At 46.5% G+C, this 15,808-nt stretch overlaps 4 protein-coding genes and 1 long non-coding RNA gene across 12 annotated transcripts in view; 1 reads left to right on the forward strand and 4 right to left on the reverse strand.

Moving 5' to 3' along the window:
* Positions 1 to 5,357: 5,357 nt before the first annotated feature.
* Positions 5,358 to 6,180, reverse strand: LOC126570164 (uncharacterized). The gene is made up of 3 exons (XR_007607826.1): positions 6,093 to 6,180; positions 5,716 to 6,003; positions 5,358 to 5,645 (listed from the first exon to the last, which is right to left on the reverse strand). It is a non-coding gene; the product is annotated as an uncharacterized LOC126570164 (long non-coding RNA).
* Positions 6,181 to 6,468: 288 nt separating this feature from the next.
* LOC126575634 (uncharacterized) lies at positions 6,469 to 7,368 on the reverse strand. The gene is made up of 2 exons (XM_050236433.1): positions 7,351 to 7,368; positions 6,469 to 7,113 (listed from the first exon to the last, which is right to left on the reverse strand). The coding sequence occupies exons 1-2, from the start codon at positions 7,366 to 7,368 to the stop codon at positions 6,469 to 6,471; spliced, it is 663 nt and encodes a 220-aa protein (XP_050092390.1).
* A 555-nt stretch (positions 7,369 to 7,923) lies between these two features.
* LOC126569381 (uncharacterized) lies at positions 7,924 to 9,831 on the reverse strand. The gene is made up of 4 exons (XM_050226424.1): positions 9,655 to 9,831; positions 8,332 to 9,565; positions 8,125 to 8,270; positions 7,924 to 8,052 (listed from the first exon to the last, which is right to left on the reverse strand). The coding sequence occupies exons 1-4, from the start codon at positions 9,754 to 9,756 to the stop codon at positions 7,930 to 7,932; spliced, it is 1,605 nt and encodes a 534-aa protein (XP_050082381.1). The 5' UTR covers positions 9,757 to 9,831; the 3' UTR covers positions 7,924 to 7,929.
* A 658-nt stretch (positions 9,832 to 10,489) lies between these two features.
* LOC126573068 (DDB1- and CUL4-associated factor 11) lies at positions 10,490 to 15,152 on the forward strand. Of its 2 annotated transcripts, none has more exons than XM_050232878.1 (8): positions 10,490 to 11,506; positions 11,576 to 11,687; positions 11,756 to 12,164; positions 12,246 to 12,523; positions 13,445 to 13,679; positions 13,751 to 13,906; positions 13,976 to 14,082; positions 14,166 to 15,152. In XM_050232878.1, the coding sequence occupies exons 1-8, from the start codon at positions 11,289 to 11,291 to the stop codon at positions 14,433 to 14,435; spliced, it is 1,785 nt and encodes a 594-aa protein (XP_050088835.1). In that variant the 5' UTR covers positions 10,490 to 11,288; the 3' UTR covers positions 14,436 to 15,152. The 2 variants fall into 2 exon arrangements, with proteins under 2 accessions (XP_050088835.1, XP_050088836.1); XM_050232879.1 differs by having other exon boundaries at positions 10,492 to 11,506; positions 11,600 to 11,687.
* LOC126573069 (F-box/LRR-repeat protein 20) overlaps positions 15,144 to 15,808 on the reverse strand; it is a 10,288-nt gene continuing 9,623 nt past the window's right edge. For all 7 annotated transcript variants that reach the window (XR_007607984.1, XR_007607985.1, XM_050232885.1 and 4 more), the window contains one exon: positions 15,144 to 15,808. This exon is cut by the window's right edge. The gene's annotated coding sequence lies outside the window, so the exon portion shown is untranslated.

Raw genomic sequence — 15,808 nt, forward strand, 5'->3', positions numbered from 1 at the left:
GACACTTTTGCATACTAATCGTGGACCGTATCGGAGCAGCGCTGGAATGAACTGGTGCCTATTACACTTCCGGTCGAGTGTTTCAAATATTGTTTCGATTATTCATTTGTTGTTGCAGTTCACCGGTTTGGTTCGATAATCATAGCATATGGCGCATAATATGTGCATATTTCATTGCTGCACAGCCGGCATTCCTTCAGCGAAGAGCCTTGGATGAAATGCGCATAATCGATCAGATATCCATCATTACTTATAGAACACGTCATGAATCAATTATGAGACTTATGTATGAAACCCCATCTGGTATGATCCAAAGTTTGCAATCTCCTAGGATGTACACTGGTTAAAATAAAAAAAATCGCATTCTCTTCTACAAGATACTTCTAGCCCATGTCTGTAAATGATGTTGCGAGAATGTAATAAGTCGGACGGAACAACATAAAAAAACAAAAAATAAAGCGATAAAGGGCACGCAATACTGGACACATGGAATTGCACGATTCAGTGCGTTTTTCACACGCAAACCATGACCCAAGACGCGCCGTCGCCGACGGGGCTGAGAAACGTAAGAGAATCTTTAGAAACCTACCTTGGCGGCGGAGGCCACCCTCTCCGGTAAAGACGAGGAAGTCTCCGTGATATTGTGAATATTTCCACATTTCCTTCTCTTCCGCTCCTTCGCCTATAACTCTTGCCATTTGTTTCACCTTCCTTCCCATCCCCTTGCCTTTGTTTCCCGGAGGGTGCCCCCCCTCGGTCGATGGCACTGATTTTCACAGGCCGATAAAAGGTTACACCTGAGAAGGCACCCTAAGAAGCCACGAAATTCTTCCAGAGCGGTAGGCAGGGGTCAATCGGAAGGGTAGACTAATCGGTGCCACTTCCCACAGAGCTGCTTCTTCGCGTTCTTAAGGTTCCTGAACCCTGGCTCGTCTTCAATGTTTTCCTCAACTTCCGCTTTGGAGCACTTTCCTTCAATCTCATCGGCCGCTCTTTTGAGCAGCTCGTTCGCTGGGAACCGGGAAAATCTGGGGCTCACTAGGTTTATCTATTTGATGGTGCGAGGATTTGGCCGAAATAGTTTCTTTTTTTCCCAAGGCTCACTGTTAAGTAGAACTAAAGTATAAAAATATACGAACGGTGAAGATGAATGTTAGCCGTCAATAGAAAGATAAGGCGAGCTTAAAAAAATCAGTTTTATGAAATCTTAACGCGCAACAATCAATAATGATCGTCCCTCCCTCCCTCTCCCTCTTGATCCCTTTTCATCTGTTATAATTACAGTTCCATCCTCTTCTTGACCTACGGAATTACCATACAAATTATTAGTACTTCAGCTGCGCCGTGAACATCTTTCCTCATGGCTGTTTAAAAAAAAAACTTGGATGTATTTAATAATAACGCCCTTTTCGGATATCATGCCGAAAGAATTCCTCATGTTTTGAAGCATTTTAGGCATCTGCCCATTCATTTGGATACTTTCAAAAAGAGTTAGGTACTGCGTGCAGTCAAACATTTTTTTAAGCAACCGAACAAGTAAAGCTTGGAACACCTCATATTTGGCTGCATTCTTCTACTCACTGTAGCGCTCCTAGTGGTCGCTTTGCTACTCTGTTGTGTTTTTTTTAAGGTCTAAGTCTTTTCTTTTAGTGATAAAAAATTCGTTAAAATCGAACCATACCTTCAAAAGTTATCGCCGATGAAACACGAAGGGTGAAAAAAAAGTCTGCACAATCTCTATGAAAACTCAATTTAACTGGAGTAAAAACCCACGTAAAACTGTAATTTGGCAAAAACCAGCAGACAAATTTGACTTTAGCAATCGTAAAGGAAGTATGACGTAAGGTTTTAGTTCATTTAGGCAGATGATATTTCCCGTAAATTACTCATTTAGCAAGCGATCTGCAGTTGTCGTTTGAAAACGGGAGGTTCGATGAACGGCCGTTTGTACAAAAAAGAATGCCTGGAAAAGATCGTTTTATCTTTTATTAAGTCTCATAAAGGTCCAGTTAAATTTTGGTCCGACTTAGCAAGCTGCCATTCCAGTAGAGAGATCATAAATTGGTTTCGAAACAACATCATTGATTTCATACCAACAATCTTCAATCCACCAAATTGCCCAATTGGACGATACCAATACCATGGACGACTACAGTATTGTAGTGGGCTTTTATCTACTAATGACTACAGAAACAATGTAAAATGATTAAAAATCCATTTGTAATAGCAAATGGTGTGAAAAATGGCCAATGAGACCTCTTCCACTAGTGTGCAGCAAACGATGAGTCACATAAAACCAAAAGTGCGCAAATACAAACGAAACGATGCACAATAGTTTTATCCCTATTTTTTATCGATAGCTAAATAAAATACCTACAAAATGACACCTTTTCCATGTGTCTAGCTTATTTCTAGCCTGAGATGTGACCTGTTTTATGCGACCAAATATTAACTGTTCCATGCTTTAGTATTCAGAAAGAACAATGTCTGGAATGGTGATCTGATCAGTAACCAGCCAGAGGTCCTCTCGCGATGGGCACTTTGATAAATTACTGAACGATCAGCTCCACGACATACCAGGCCAAGACCAAGTTTATGGTGTCTTAGGGGCGACAAGTTCGAAGTCGTCAAGAGATTTGCGCTGTGGTGCTAACAGCCACTAATACTTTAGCCAGAAAACTGATCCACAGTAAACTAATTCAATCGAGAAACGCTCACACACGTTAGGTTTTTGCGTATAACGCAGCGATCGTGTCTGCATTCCCTTTGCTAGCCAGCCAGATAGCAAAGGGAATGCAGACACGATCGCTACAGATCAATGGTCCATCGTCGTGGCCGTCTCCGAGACGACATTCTTTCGAAATCGTCCTCGAAATCGAAATCCTGCTCCTGCCAAGAATATCATCCCTTGAGGGATTTCCTCCGCGGAGAGAGAGAACCGAAGAGACCAGGAAGGGAAATCCGATTACCGCTTGTTTACATAAGACCACCGCTTGATCGTGTCATTTCGATCGTGTCACGATTAGCGGTGGCGACAAAACCGAAACTCGAAACTCTAAAATACACGAACATAAAAGCAACCCCCAGCAAAATGGTGAACACCGTGCTGTTCGAAAGTACGAACACTGCGAAGCTCTTCAGGTGCTTATAATCCAGCGCGTTACCAAAGCGCGTGTCGAAGGTAAATAGTATCCTCTTGGTAAGTAGTATCACCGATCTGTTCTCGATTTTTTTTTCTGTCGGAACAACTTCATTCTCCTGACGTTTGCTGTGGTACTTTCAGGATCAAATCTGCTGACTAATAACTGGTGCCACTATACAGGAGGTGACGGAGGAGGAAACTGCCTCAGCTGTTTCGCAAGGGCGCACAAACCGCAGGACAACGCAGGCAACAACGTGCTATGCAATACTCGGCCAAAATAATTGCCCAAGCGTTACATACGTCGAGTAATACCGCTTCGTCAGGTTCCGCGACCTCCTCGGTGGTAGGGTTTCCAACTGCTCAGCAGATAAGCAGCGCACTCCATAGCGCTCGGCACGTCCTCCTCGGGAGGGCAGCAGCAGATACAATCGAAGGGTTCTCTTCCATAGCCTAGATCAACTTCCATACCGATGGCGCCGAACTACAACCAGATGCTGGCATCATCACAGCACTCGCCTCTGGATAGTCGTCTGCACGCATCGCAGTGGACTCGGTTCTAATGGTGCAACTGTAATTCCAGTGGTAGTTCAGAGGTGGCCTATCGCACTCCTTGGATCGGTGGATCCATGGTCACCGGTAAGCAGCAACAACAATTTTGGCCGTTGAGTATAAAAATTGTGGAGGCAATGTACCTCAAACCCGCCCATATAGGCTGCTATTATGGAATGGGGCTAGAAAGGAATAACCCGGCGGCCCGCAAGGCTCTTGTCCCTAAATCCAGCCGCCTTCAAGAGTTTGCGGACGAACTGAATACCTTTTATAGAGAAGCGATTTTTATAAATCGTATTCATAGATAAGTAACAGTGACCTTCTTCCTCGGCGATTGCCAGGCCCAGTCAATCTTTGCTGGAAGTGTGCAATGGGGTGCAGTTCAAGCTTCCCGTAAGGACATCGTTCCTGCACAAACTATTGAGCAAATCCCCAAAAAGCGTTGCATAAAGCGGAGCAACGCTGCTTATGCGATGAATTGTTACGTCGACCATCAGAATGCAGTCTCTACGCTTGCAGAACTGCCTGTACGAATGGTCGACGAAACTGTCGTAAGCGACTCTTACCACCTTTTTGAGAACGGTGCAATCAAGACGATACTTGAAATGTTTCTTGAAAAGTGGAGTCCTGTGATGATATCTAATTTCTTAACAGATCTCAATAATGCCATTAATCATGCGCCAAGACAAGTGCGGCAAATGCTGCCGGAGCATGGTCTTCAACACCCCACAAGCAGTAAAGAAAATTTTTGGTACGGTGAGGCATATGGGTACCTCATGAACTACGGTGAAGTCGCAGTGTTGCCACATCAGCCACACGACCTACATTGGAAGCTGTACGACCATCTACACAATGCCGCAGCTATTCTTGGAGACGACTATTTTTACGAGTCGATATATGTGGCCGACGATCTGCTGCAAGAGTTTGTGAAGGGTATGCCTTATACCTTCAAAACTCGGCAGTTGTTGAAAGTTGCACCGGAGGTGGAACAACTAGGTGCACTTCCAAAGCTCTCCTCTTATGAGTTTGAAAAGGAGATGAGGCTGGGACAAAAAGATATAGACATCGATCGTCCAAACAGATATTTTGAGCAACACTGCGATAATTACATAGCAATGCTCTCCTCTGTGTGTAATCTCGAAAGAGGAAAGCCGCGGAGGTGAGGTAACAGGAACCAAGCGAGTGGTTTAGTGGGTGGGAGTCCCACACTGTTCCTGGTGTCTTTGCCCAGGTTCGTACATTAGTATTCCACTAAGCTTGTAAAATTAAAAAAAAAAAAAAAAAAACATAGCAATGCCACAACCAATCCACCCGAACATTCTAAATGGTGTTAGTGTAGAAATTCGACCGAATCTGTTCTTGAATAAGAAAATCAACGATCAGTGGTTTGTAAAGGCAATAGAAGGTACACGTAAAGTCTTCGCCTTCGTGGATGTTGATAAGAAAAAAATTACGACAAAAGAGCTTCTGCTCTGCTCACCGTGTCGCGTTGCCATTTGTAAGGAAGTGAATTTGCTAAAATTTGAAAGCGAACAGATTAATACTTTCAATTCGCCTATCGAAATCAAATTCACTGAAGTGCTATGTAAATTAGTGCATGTGCCAAGTGCAGACGGGCGCCACTACTTTATTCCTCTACAGGGATCTTTTCAATATTCGTTTCGACCGCCCCGCTAAACTCCAAATGTAGCCCCGCAACGGTCGAAGGCCTTGCGAGCGCCATCCTACTGCGATACATCCAACACTCGGTCGGCCTAGCGCATCCCTCCGCGCAAGGACACGGCTGTGCAGTCTTTGTAACGGAGTGTGCACTCGCGGTCCTCGCGGTCCACATGACGACGGAATGGGACCGCTTGCTTCCAGGAACGACTTCCAGCTTACGGCTCGGGGAAATCTTGTCTATTCCATAGGTCATGATCGGTTCCTTAGAACCCTCCTTACCAACCGTACCCGCCTAGAAGGAAAGCGAGTTTGTGAGTCTTATGAACATCTTGTACTTGTGCTGCAAAGAAGCTGGATCTCACATGATTATTCCAATGTATCCTGAAGGTACGGTATTCTTTCGCACTCAGAATGGCTGGCGTGGGTTTTTCTCGAGATCTCGCCTGCAGCAGATCGAACTTGAGATTTCGTGTTGTTTGCTATTCGATTTATCCTCCGATCTCCGATTACAATCTCCAGCACCGGTTTAGTGTGCGCATCGTCGGCAGATAATACTACGTCCACATCGCTAGCAGCACGCACCTTGAAGCTACACTCGCCATCTTCTCCGGCTTCAAACCGGTAGCCAGGGTCGTATTCCGTTTCCAGCTCTGGATAAAGGCACAATAGTGTGTTGTTCATAATTGAACATTCTCCCGACTCTCAACTACTTATATATTCAAAGTGAATCAATACTTACTGATGTAAGTGACCCGAAAACGGAATGCTGGAGAAAGCCTTGGTGTAATAAAAGACCAAGAATGAACTGTATTGTAGCAGAACCCATCTTTCCGGTTGCCATTTGCGGTGTAAGCAGTAGGTTTTTTATACAGGACTACTACTGTGATTACATTTGCACAACTGGTTGGCAGCGGGAAGGAAGAACATGTTTGTCAATCTGTCGCCAGGGTGATCGATCACAATCCCTGCAGTCATGAAGACGGATACTAGGAGAACTACAATGCATAATGCATGTCTATAGTATCGTAATAGAAACTGGTATGGTGATTTCGATTACATGCAGATAAGTTTTATTTTCGTTTCCAGATCAGTTCGTTCAGTTCTACTGACTCGTTTTAATAGACATAGATTTCATATTTGGAGAACTTGAGCTCTAAACCATTGTAGCCAACGAAGCACCGTTCTTGTGATTTCTGCGCCTTGCCCACCAGCTTCATGCCTTTGTGGTCCGCACGACAGATATAGAGAATTTCTCCCTTAGCCGTCTTTCCTGCCGGTAGTGCGTTTGCTGGTATATTTCCTAGGGTGGTCGGCACGAACTTACCCTTGGTGGCGACTAGAACCTCGTAATTTAAGACATAATGGGATTGACCGTGCGAAGCTACGTAGCAGACGCCGGCGATTTGTACAACGGCTCCCGGGATCAGATCATCTTTGTAATACTGTACGCCAATAAACTGTACGCGCCTGTTATCAATTTTACCGGCAGGGATGGCATTGGACGGTACATGGTTCCCGTAAGTTTTGACCCACTTGGCTGAAGGTTTGGGTGTAGTAACGGGTGGCGGTGTACTGCGGGTAGAAACAGTCGTCGTAGGAGTTTCGGTAGTTGTAGGAGACTGAGTAGTCGAGGTTTCGATAATCCACGAACCACGGATATCACCGTCTGTCCCTATGCCGACGACTTTTATCGGGGAAATCTTTTCAACTTCGTAGGTCATGATCGGTTCCTTGGAGCCTTCCTTACCAACCGTATCTTCCTGAGGGGGAAGAGAGTGTGTCTTAATAATATTTTGTTCAGACTTAAATAGTTGCTCGCTTCTGATAGCGTCAACGTAGGTAGCGAAAATTTGTGGCCGGCCAGGTTGGGATTGGTCACACAGCCACACGCACAACTCATCCTCATTGTTAATACACTCGAGATGGAACGACCTTCTGCACTCCGCGCACGTTAGGTAGTCGTATGCGGCATTCCAACAGGAATCGCAAATTGTTACGCGATTTTGTGCACTCATGATGGGCTAGTTCTAGCTTATTCAGATCATTTAGATCAATTCAATGTCTCGTTCACCGCAAACACCTATTTGTTGTGTGCGCGAAGCAAGCCCCAGCGCTACGTGGGTCGCTCGCTTTCATCGATCACTCGATGAAAGGTGATGCGGAAGCTGTGCGTGCGCGGGAGCCGAGGGGAGTTCGGCCCCTTTTCCGCATCATTAGATAATCATAGATTGATTATAGATAGATACTGTAGACACGACTTAGCGGTTAGCTGTTCCTGGGACGTAGAAACAATAGGTTTAAGGATATGTTCGTTAACAAATCATAATGGAAGCAGTGATGCTGATTAGGATGTTTGATTAGGTCTAACATGCGAATAGCTAGAATAGCTAGAACGCAATGGACAGGGCCTGAGACAAGAACGAAACAAGAATGTGGGAGAAAGAAATGCTTCGAAGTAGAACGATCGATGTATCAGGGTATGTAGTACTCTCGTTGTTTTCATAATAAAAGAATGTATGTTTCGATTATTACTACGTCATGAATGACAATTTTATTGGAAAAATTGTCTCCTGGTGTTATGGTAAGAAACAGAGGAATTTGTGGCAGGGCCAATCTATTTTTTGGCACTCTGTCCCGCAATACCATGCCTGCTTACACCTTGAGCATCTGGCTAACGGCGATCCACCGCAAATGCTACACTGTAAAAAACAATGGATGAAGATAATGAACGGAACACCTGCAGATAGCAGAACAAGATAGCAGACGTTTACCTTGTTTGCCCAGCCCCAGTTTTTCTGGTTTTGGCTCATTTGAAGGGTCTCCATTTTTAATAGCTTCAATTTCATCTCATGCAGCTGCTTCTTTGTCTCCGCGAGCTCCGCGGTGAGCTTTTCTACTTCTGATCGTCGTGTCGTACCTGGAAGATAATGATTATAGGTAATTCGATATTGTAGGCTGATATTTCAGTTTGCTACTACCTGTTTTTGCTGGAAGCGTGATAACACCACGATTCATCCAATAACGCAGCGTTTTGCCATTGTATCTAATTCCTCTTCGCCAATCGCGATGGGGACAGCCTGCCTGACGCATAAAATTGATACGGGTGTCCCATGTGTTATTGAAAAGAACACATTGTTTCTGGCCGGCCTTTATGCGCTTCAAGGAAAGCATCGCATTCAATTTTAGGCATGTGATTTCGATCATGTCCTTTTCGGCCAACACTTTCCTTTTCTTGGCCACGTTCAACATTGCTGGAGATGTATCATCCGAATTCTCCTCCCCACCGTCATCGGAATCGGATTGAACGGCGGCCGGTCGATCGTATGCCGTTGTTTGAGCCATCAAACCATCCGTGATCGTGCTGTTGCTGTTGGCCGCTGAAGGCGTTGGTTCTGGACGATCCAGCAGACTCACTGAAGACAGACCGAAGCTACCAGTGGATGCTAATGCTGCTACATTAACGTTCCGCCGTCCATACGATCTGGGGCCAGTGCTGGAGGTGCTGCTAGTCGAACGTCCGAGGTTGGCACCAACTGCAGATGGTTTTACGGTGTCTTCTCCTGCATTGCCGCTGCCCGAGGATTGACGATTCAACCATCGCTGATCAAGCTGATTGATCGGTTCACGTTTTACGGGTAACAGGTTGTCCTCCAGTTTAGGATTCAAGCAATCCAATTCTTTTGATTTTAGAGTGAGCAACGTTCCTAGATTGGGTAGTACCACCTTTGCAGCAGTGCCCTGTGAAGAAGTTCCCTGAGAGGAGCCGCCAAATGAATTGGGGTACATTGATTTCCGAGGATTGCGCCTCGGAACCATGGTGGACGCGGTGGCCAACAGTTTCGACAGTGGCTTCAGAGAGGGTGGCTTTACGGCAGGTGAATCCGTAGCCTTTGGCTGAATCACTGGTTTCTGGCGGCTTCGTTCGTTGAGCCACGCATTTTGATTCAGTTCAATTTCTTGCTCGGCTACGAAATCCGGCATTGATCCGCCGATCGGTTCGTTTAGCAATCTGCTCATTGACGAGCTCTGGCCAGCCAGAGCACTATCGTTAAGGATCGTTCCGCTCGCGAGCGGCCGCACACCATCCATTAGCTGCTCCTGGCTAAAGCTTGATTCTTGCGACATTAACGATCCATCGAAATCATCGTCCTCAACGAGCGCATTCTCTACCTTGTAGGAGACGGCTTCAGTGGACCAATTGCGGATGTCCAGCTGCAACAATATTACAATTAATTAAATTAAAATTAAAATGTAAATTAAGGAACCACGCAATGATCGTCCACGGTGAAACAGCCCCTCACCTTGGCCTTCTTGATGCAAAAGGAGGAGAACTCATCATCCCATTTGTTGAATCGATATTTGCTCATTTGGAACTTGCTGGGACTGGACGCAGGATCCTCCATGCTTCTGGGTTAAATCGTATCGAACTACAAATACTACAAAATACTACAAAAGGAGAATGAAATTCGACGCTTGGAATTTGGCGGCAAACAATAATGACAGCAAGGTTGCTCAAACAATATTTGAAGTATAGAGACCGTTTCTACACTGCGCCAAAATTTGCGCTGGCAAAACGAAACTTATAGGATTCCCATAGAATTCCTATTGGAATATACAAGATTTCTATGGGAATCCTATAAGTTTCGTTTTGGCAGCGAAAATTTTGGCGCAGTGTAGAAACGGCCTTAGGAACTGTTGTGTATTCGGACACAAAAAATTACCGGTTCATTCACTAATTCAAAACATGACTGCTGAGTTTTTTCATCAGCTGTAAAGCAGTCTTGTTTTCAAGACAAGACACACGCAATACGGCCCATAATCTTTTTGGCATTACACTCTGAGTTTATACGAGAGTTTACGCTTCATGTATCCCCGGCTTCTTAATTTATTCACTTGATCGCGAACCCCCCCCCCCCCCCCCCCGCACCTTTTTGGTGGTGGTTCGGTGATACCCCATTTTTGCCACCGCTAATTCTATCCGGCTATAGCCGACTGTAGCCGACTGTAGCCGAGTGTAGCCAGCACTACCTGTTTATTCCACACATCTTGGTGTGGTACTACAGTGATGGTCGATAGAGTATGTGCACGCATAGCCACTTTGGCCGATTTTTCGCCGATTTACCAACAAAAACTAGCGTTTTGTTAATAAAACACATTAAAAGAGGACGTTTTTCACTGATGGTTTATGATATCTACGTAATTTAAGAACCTATTTGCACTTTGACGCCGCGGTATTGACGACGTATATTTTGTGCTGAAACGTAAACAGTCGCGTTCAGAAATCGCCTGCGGAAAGAGAGTATTTTTAATCGTTTTTTAAGTTTTTCGTTCGCGAAACGACTTCGTTCTCGGTTGGGAAAGTGACCCCAAGAAGATAAACGTTTCTGCAATCCCGAGGGAATTTCCCTTTTTGCTGGATTCGCCGTGCACGTAGGAATATAGTGTCAACAACACAGCTAGTTGGGCACGACGAGGAGTAAAAGGAGGAGGAGGGTCAAATTCCTGAATTCACTTCGACCCACCGCGGGCGATAACAACTTGTGGTATCAGAGATACAGGGGCCAAGGAGCCAAGGAGCCAACTGTTTCATCTTTCCCCCCTCGAGAGAAGCTGCAGATCGGATTGTGTGCACGGGGAAAGGCGCACCGTAGGCCTAGATTTGAGGGGGAGTCGCGTACCTGGAAAAGTCACCTTTTTCCTGACAACCAAGCACCCATCGCTTAATTGTTGCCCAACTTGAGCCAATCTTGCACCAGAGATCGGTTGAGGACGGGTGGTCACGCGGGGGTGCACTAGTACCGCACACACACACACACATACACACGCGGTTGTCGTCAACGATTGCCAGCCAGGGAAGGAAGGTCACAATCAGGAGTAGCAGGAGCAGCGGATTTCGGAGCAACAACGGGTACAGCGCTCGCGGTACAGCGGTTCTATGGGTAATATCGGTCTGCGTAATCGCGTCCTGGAAAGCATGAGTGACCTGGAGAATGGCGAAATCATGGACATGGACATGGACGTCGATGACGCGGTCGACCGCCTGGCACAGCTGAACGAGCGGAGACTCAACGAGTCGGATTTGCTGCCCGAGGAGGAAGACGAGCTGTTCAACGAGAGCGAGTTTGCGTCCATTCTGCGCCAGCTGATCCGCAGGTGCGTAGCGAGCGGGATATGGGTGGGATGGGATGGGATGGGATGCATATCTGCCTCACTTGGTCATAGTTATGGGATTTTGCTCCGTTACAGTGGTGACATTATGGTGCTGAACTACGACAACACATACCAGAACCGGATGCCGGTGATCAAGAAAAAACCAACACTCAACAAGCTCAAGGTCGGTTGGTTGCCTGAATCCTGTGTTCCCACTGGTCAACAACTCATCCGCATCTCCTCCTTCCCTAGAAAAACGATATCTATGCCGTCACGAAGCTGGCGTCGGGAGAGGGCACCAGCCCGGCGATGCCCTGCTCAATGGTCAGCATGATCAGCAACCGGCAGAGCGGGATCGGCCCGCAGGACGGACCATTCTCGCGGAGTGCCGTATGCCGGATCAACAATCGCTTCCGGCCAAACACGTTCGTCGACCGGGTGCACAAGTGCGACCAGAAGGTGTTTTGTGGGAAGTTCACCGGCGATGGCAACCAGTTCATTACCGCCAGCCAGGATTCGCTCATCCGGGTGTTTGACTCGTCCAACTGTCACTATCGGCAAGTGCGCACGATGGAAGCGAAGCACGTTTCCTGGGCGATACTGGACGTGGACTTTAGCCCCGATGGCAAATCCTTCGTCTACACGACTTGGGCCGATGCGCGTAAGTATAGTCCCCTGGCCCCAGTCATCGAATCATCCAATCCACTCCGTTCTTCCTCCCTCTCTCTCTCTCTCTCGCCAGTTTTCATCGCCAGTCTGGACGACCTATCGACAGATTGCATACAAACCATGCAGCTCAACTCGGATAGCCCCAAGCTGGGCGTGTTCAGCGTTTGCTATTCCAGCTGCGGCAAACATTTGCTGTGTGGTGCAAACTATGGAATATTCACCTACGACCTGCCTACCGGTACACGGACCATGGCACCGGATACACACGGCCGGACGGACGTGAATGCCGTCGGTTTCGTGGATGAGTCATCAAACATCTTTTTCAGTGGCAGCGATCATGGAGTCATCAAGGTGAGCTACGAAGGAAACGCTACTCAATTTTATTCCAGATTGCTTTGATTTATATGGCGTAGTGGCGGAAGCTTTAAAGGATATTGCAAAGCCTGAACTACGCTAAATAAATCAAAGTAACATACATGGTCTGTCGCAAAGTAAACAGTACTTTTAGCATAGGAAAATTTCTGGTGGCGCTATCTTAATGTGGGTATTTTTGTTTAAAAGCTGCATCTTTGAGGGACTCTCAGTCCAAATTTCATGGCATTTGGTTGTCTAGAAGCAAAGTTGTTGAATTAAAATGACAGTATGTTTGGGTCGTCGGTACAAAAATGATAATTCAACAAAAACCCAATATCACGTTTAGATTTTAAACTCGGTAAAATGTTTACCTAATTGATGCAAACAGTTTTTGGTGATGATTGTCTATCCTGTGGCAGTATTTATGAGTGGAATACGCATTTTAAAACCGGTCGTGAACGCTCACCACTGTTTTTTTTTTATCAGAAACTGCATTTTATCGAAAAATCCTTCCCCTTATTCACCTGATCTGGTTTCCTGTGGCTTTTAAGTATACGGTAAACCTCATTTGCGGATGAAAGGAAAACGTTATGCTGATATTTTGGCCCTTCAGAAGGCTTGTACCGACCACCGAAACATACTGTCACTTTATGCGCCATAACTTAACTTCCGGTGAACCAAATGCCATGAAATTTGAACTGAAAGTCTCTCAAAGATGCAGCTTTCAAACAAAAATGCCCACATTAAGATAGCGCCTCCAGATTTTTTCCTATGCTAAAAGTCCTGTTTACTTTGCGACAGACCATGTAAGTGCGTATGTAGCCTGCAAAATGGCGATACGTACCAAACAAGTATGCGTTGCTGTGGTACTAATCAAAGAGCAATTCTCTTTTCCATCTTCCTCTTCTCCATGGCCAGCTTTGGGATCGCCGGTGTATGGACGATGCCAATTTAGAAGGCGTCGGTAAACTGATTGGCCACTGTGACGGTATCACCTATATCGATTCGCGCAACGATGGACGGTACATCATCTCGAACTCAAAGGACCAGAGTATCAAGCTGTGGGATCTGCGTCAGATGTCGACCGGCGGTAGCAGCCATGAACGGCATTACCGTGACTGGGACTACCGTTGGGACGATGTACCGAAGCGATGTGAGTAATGGCCATTGTGTGCGATCGGCTACCAGCAACTCTAATACCTGGTCTGGTCTGTCTTTATGCAGTTTTCACATCGCCCAGAACATTGCCCGGTGATACGAGCATTATGACCTACCGCGGCCACAAGGTTCAGAAGAGCTTAATCAGGGCCAAGTTTTCCCCAGCAGCGACGACCGGGCAGCGATACATCTATACCGGCTGTGGAACGGGACGACTCATCAGTAAGTAGGGCGGATGGGAGATCGCGTTCTTCTCCTATGTATCTCTAATGGTGCAATCGTTTCCAACAGTTTACGACGTACTGACTGGCACAATCGTGGAAGCAATCGAAGGCCACCGGGATATTGTACGGGACGTAGCCTGGCATCCGCACCGGTCGGAGATTTTAACATGCTCGGTAAGCCTCAGTCCTCACTCATCTCATCTTCTTGCATTTGACTCAAATTTTGTCTCTCTCTGTTTGTCCCGCACCACGCACAGTGGGATGCATCCATTCATCGCCATGCGTACCGAGGTGTGACGGAGCGGGATGAGGAACCGGAGAAGAAGACGCCACGGGGGCGAACACGCAGACTGGCCGATGACTCGGATGATGATGATTCGGAAGATGATGAGCGGAAAACGGCGGTACAGCAGCCGACGAGACGCTCACGGCGCATAGCAGAGCGAACCGGTGGAGGCCACTTTCTGCGCAGTACGCTAGCCTCCTCATCGTCCGCCGGGTCCAGTAGGAGATCGTCCAGGAATTAAGTTGTAACGCTGGCCCCCCTTTCAATACATAAACTACCCGGAAGCGGGGGAACTCGTTTACGGAGGCGGCCCGCCCGCCACCTTCACGTTAATAAGTGCCGATTGTGATGCCGAGCAATGCCGTAATAATTAGAGGGTTAAAAGAAGCAAAAAAAGGGACGACGGAGCATTGGAGGATTGGAATAATTTATTATAGTCATCCAGGGGAGAAACAAGGAACCCAATCCCCCACCACAACACACAAACACCACACACATACATACACATACACATCCAGCCAGCCAGCAGGCAAACACCGGCCCGCCAGTGATAACACGGATAAATCATCGCAAACCCCAAACTGGGACTAGCGAATTCCTGCTCGATGTTGCCGAGCAGGAAATGTGGTTTGTAGTAGTGTAGTATCGTAAGTGGTGCAGAAAATGATAGGCAAACCCCCTCACCCACCCCCCTCCCCCTCGACACACACAAAACACAACACACTCTCGAGTAAGGCGACATTTTGGGCGGGCGGTGGATCATTTAGCTTTGCGTTTTGCCGAGGCAGACTGAATTCCTTTTTTTCCTTTTCCTCCCCCCCCCCCCCCCCCCCCCGTTATTCGAACACTTTGATTTTGATTTTTTACGATATACTAACCAAATGTATTGCGTTTATGAATAAAAAACAAAAAACAATTAAATAAAAGAAGGAGGAAAGCCAAGTAAAGGTACATCATACTTAAAGGTTTGCTGTATTTTGTTCAATCTCTTGATCTTTCATTTTTTAACGCAACTCAGAGCCGCTGGCTGCCGTCGGAGCGTAATGATGATGACTTAATGATACTTATTCGGGGATGTACACTACATGACACACAAAATGAAATGGCATGTTTTTTTTTTATTATTTTATACACACGCGCACACACTTCTGGGGACACGATCATACAAGGGGAAAGTGTAAAACGCACTGCTGGCCATTAGGAGCACATAGAAATTCCACACAACGTACGAGCGGTACGTAACAGGGCCCCCTCCTTGCCACTCTTTTGATACTCAGGCAAGCACACTACATTATTAGTGGCATTATCGTTACCTGATATAAATGCAACCGGTCGCGACCACGAACCAGCTTTGGCGTCTTGAGGGCGTGGTGGCCTGGCCTGGCTTGGCCATCGTCTGCGTCTGTTCGGGGGCTCTTGGGTATACGCACTCGTGTGGCGTGTGGGTGTGTGTTTTGGGTGAAGCTATGTGGTTTTCTGTGTTACGTTTTTTGTTTTGTTTGTTGTTCTTCTGGCATCACATTTCGAATCGCTCGGGAATTAAGCCTTCTTATACTAAGATGCTACCGCTGCCAACCGGCCCAACCCGAGCTGCACATACAGCAGACTTTCGCT

The sequence above is a fragment of the Anopheles aquasalis genome, chromosome 2 (assembly GCF_943734665.1).
Source record: "Anopheles aquasalis chromosome 2, idAnoAquaMG_Q_19, whole genome shotgun sequence".
Classification (NCBI taxonomy): domain Eukaryota; kingdom Metazoa; phylum Arthropoda; class Insecta; order Diptera; family Culicidae; genus Anopheles; species Anopheles aquasalis.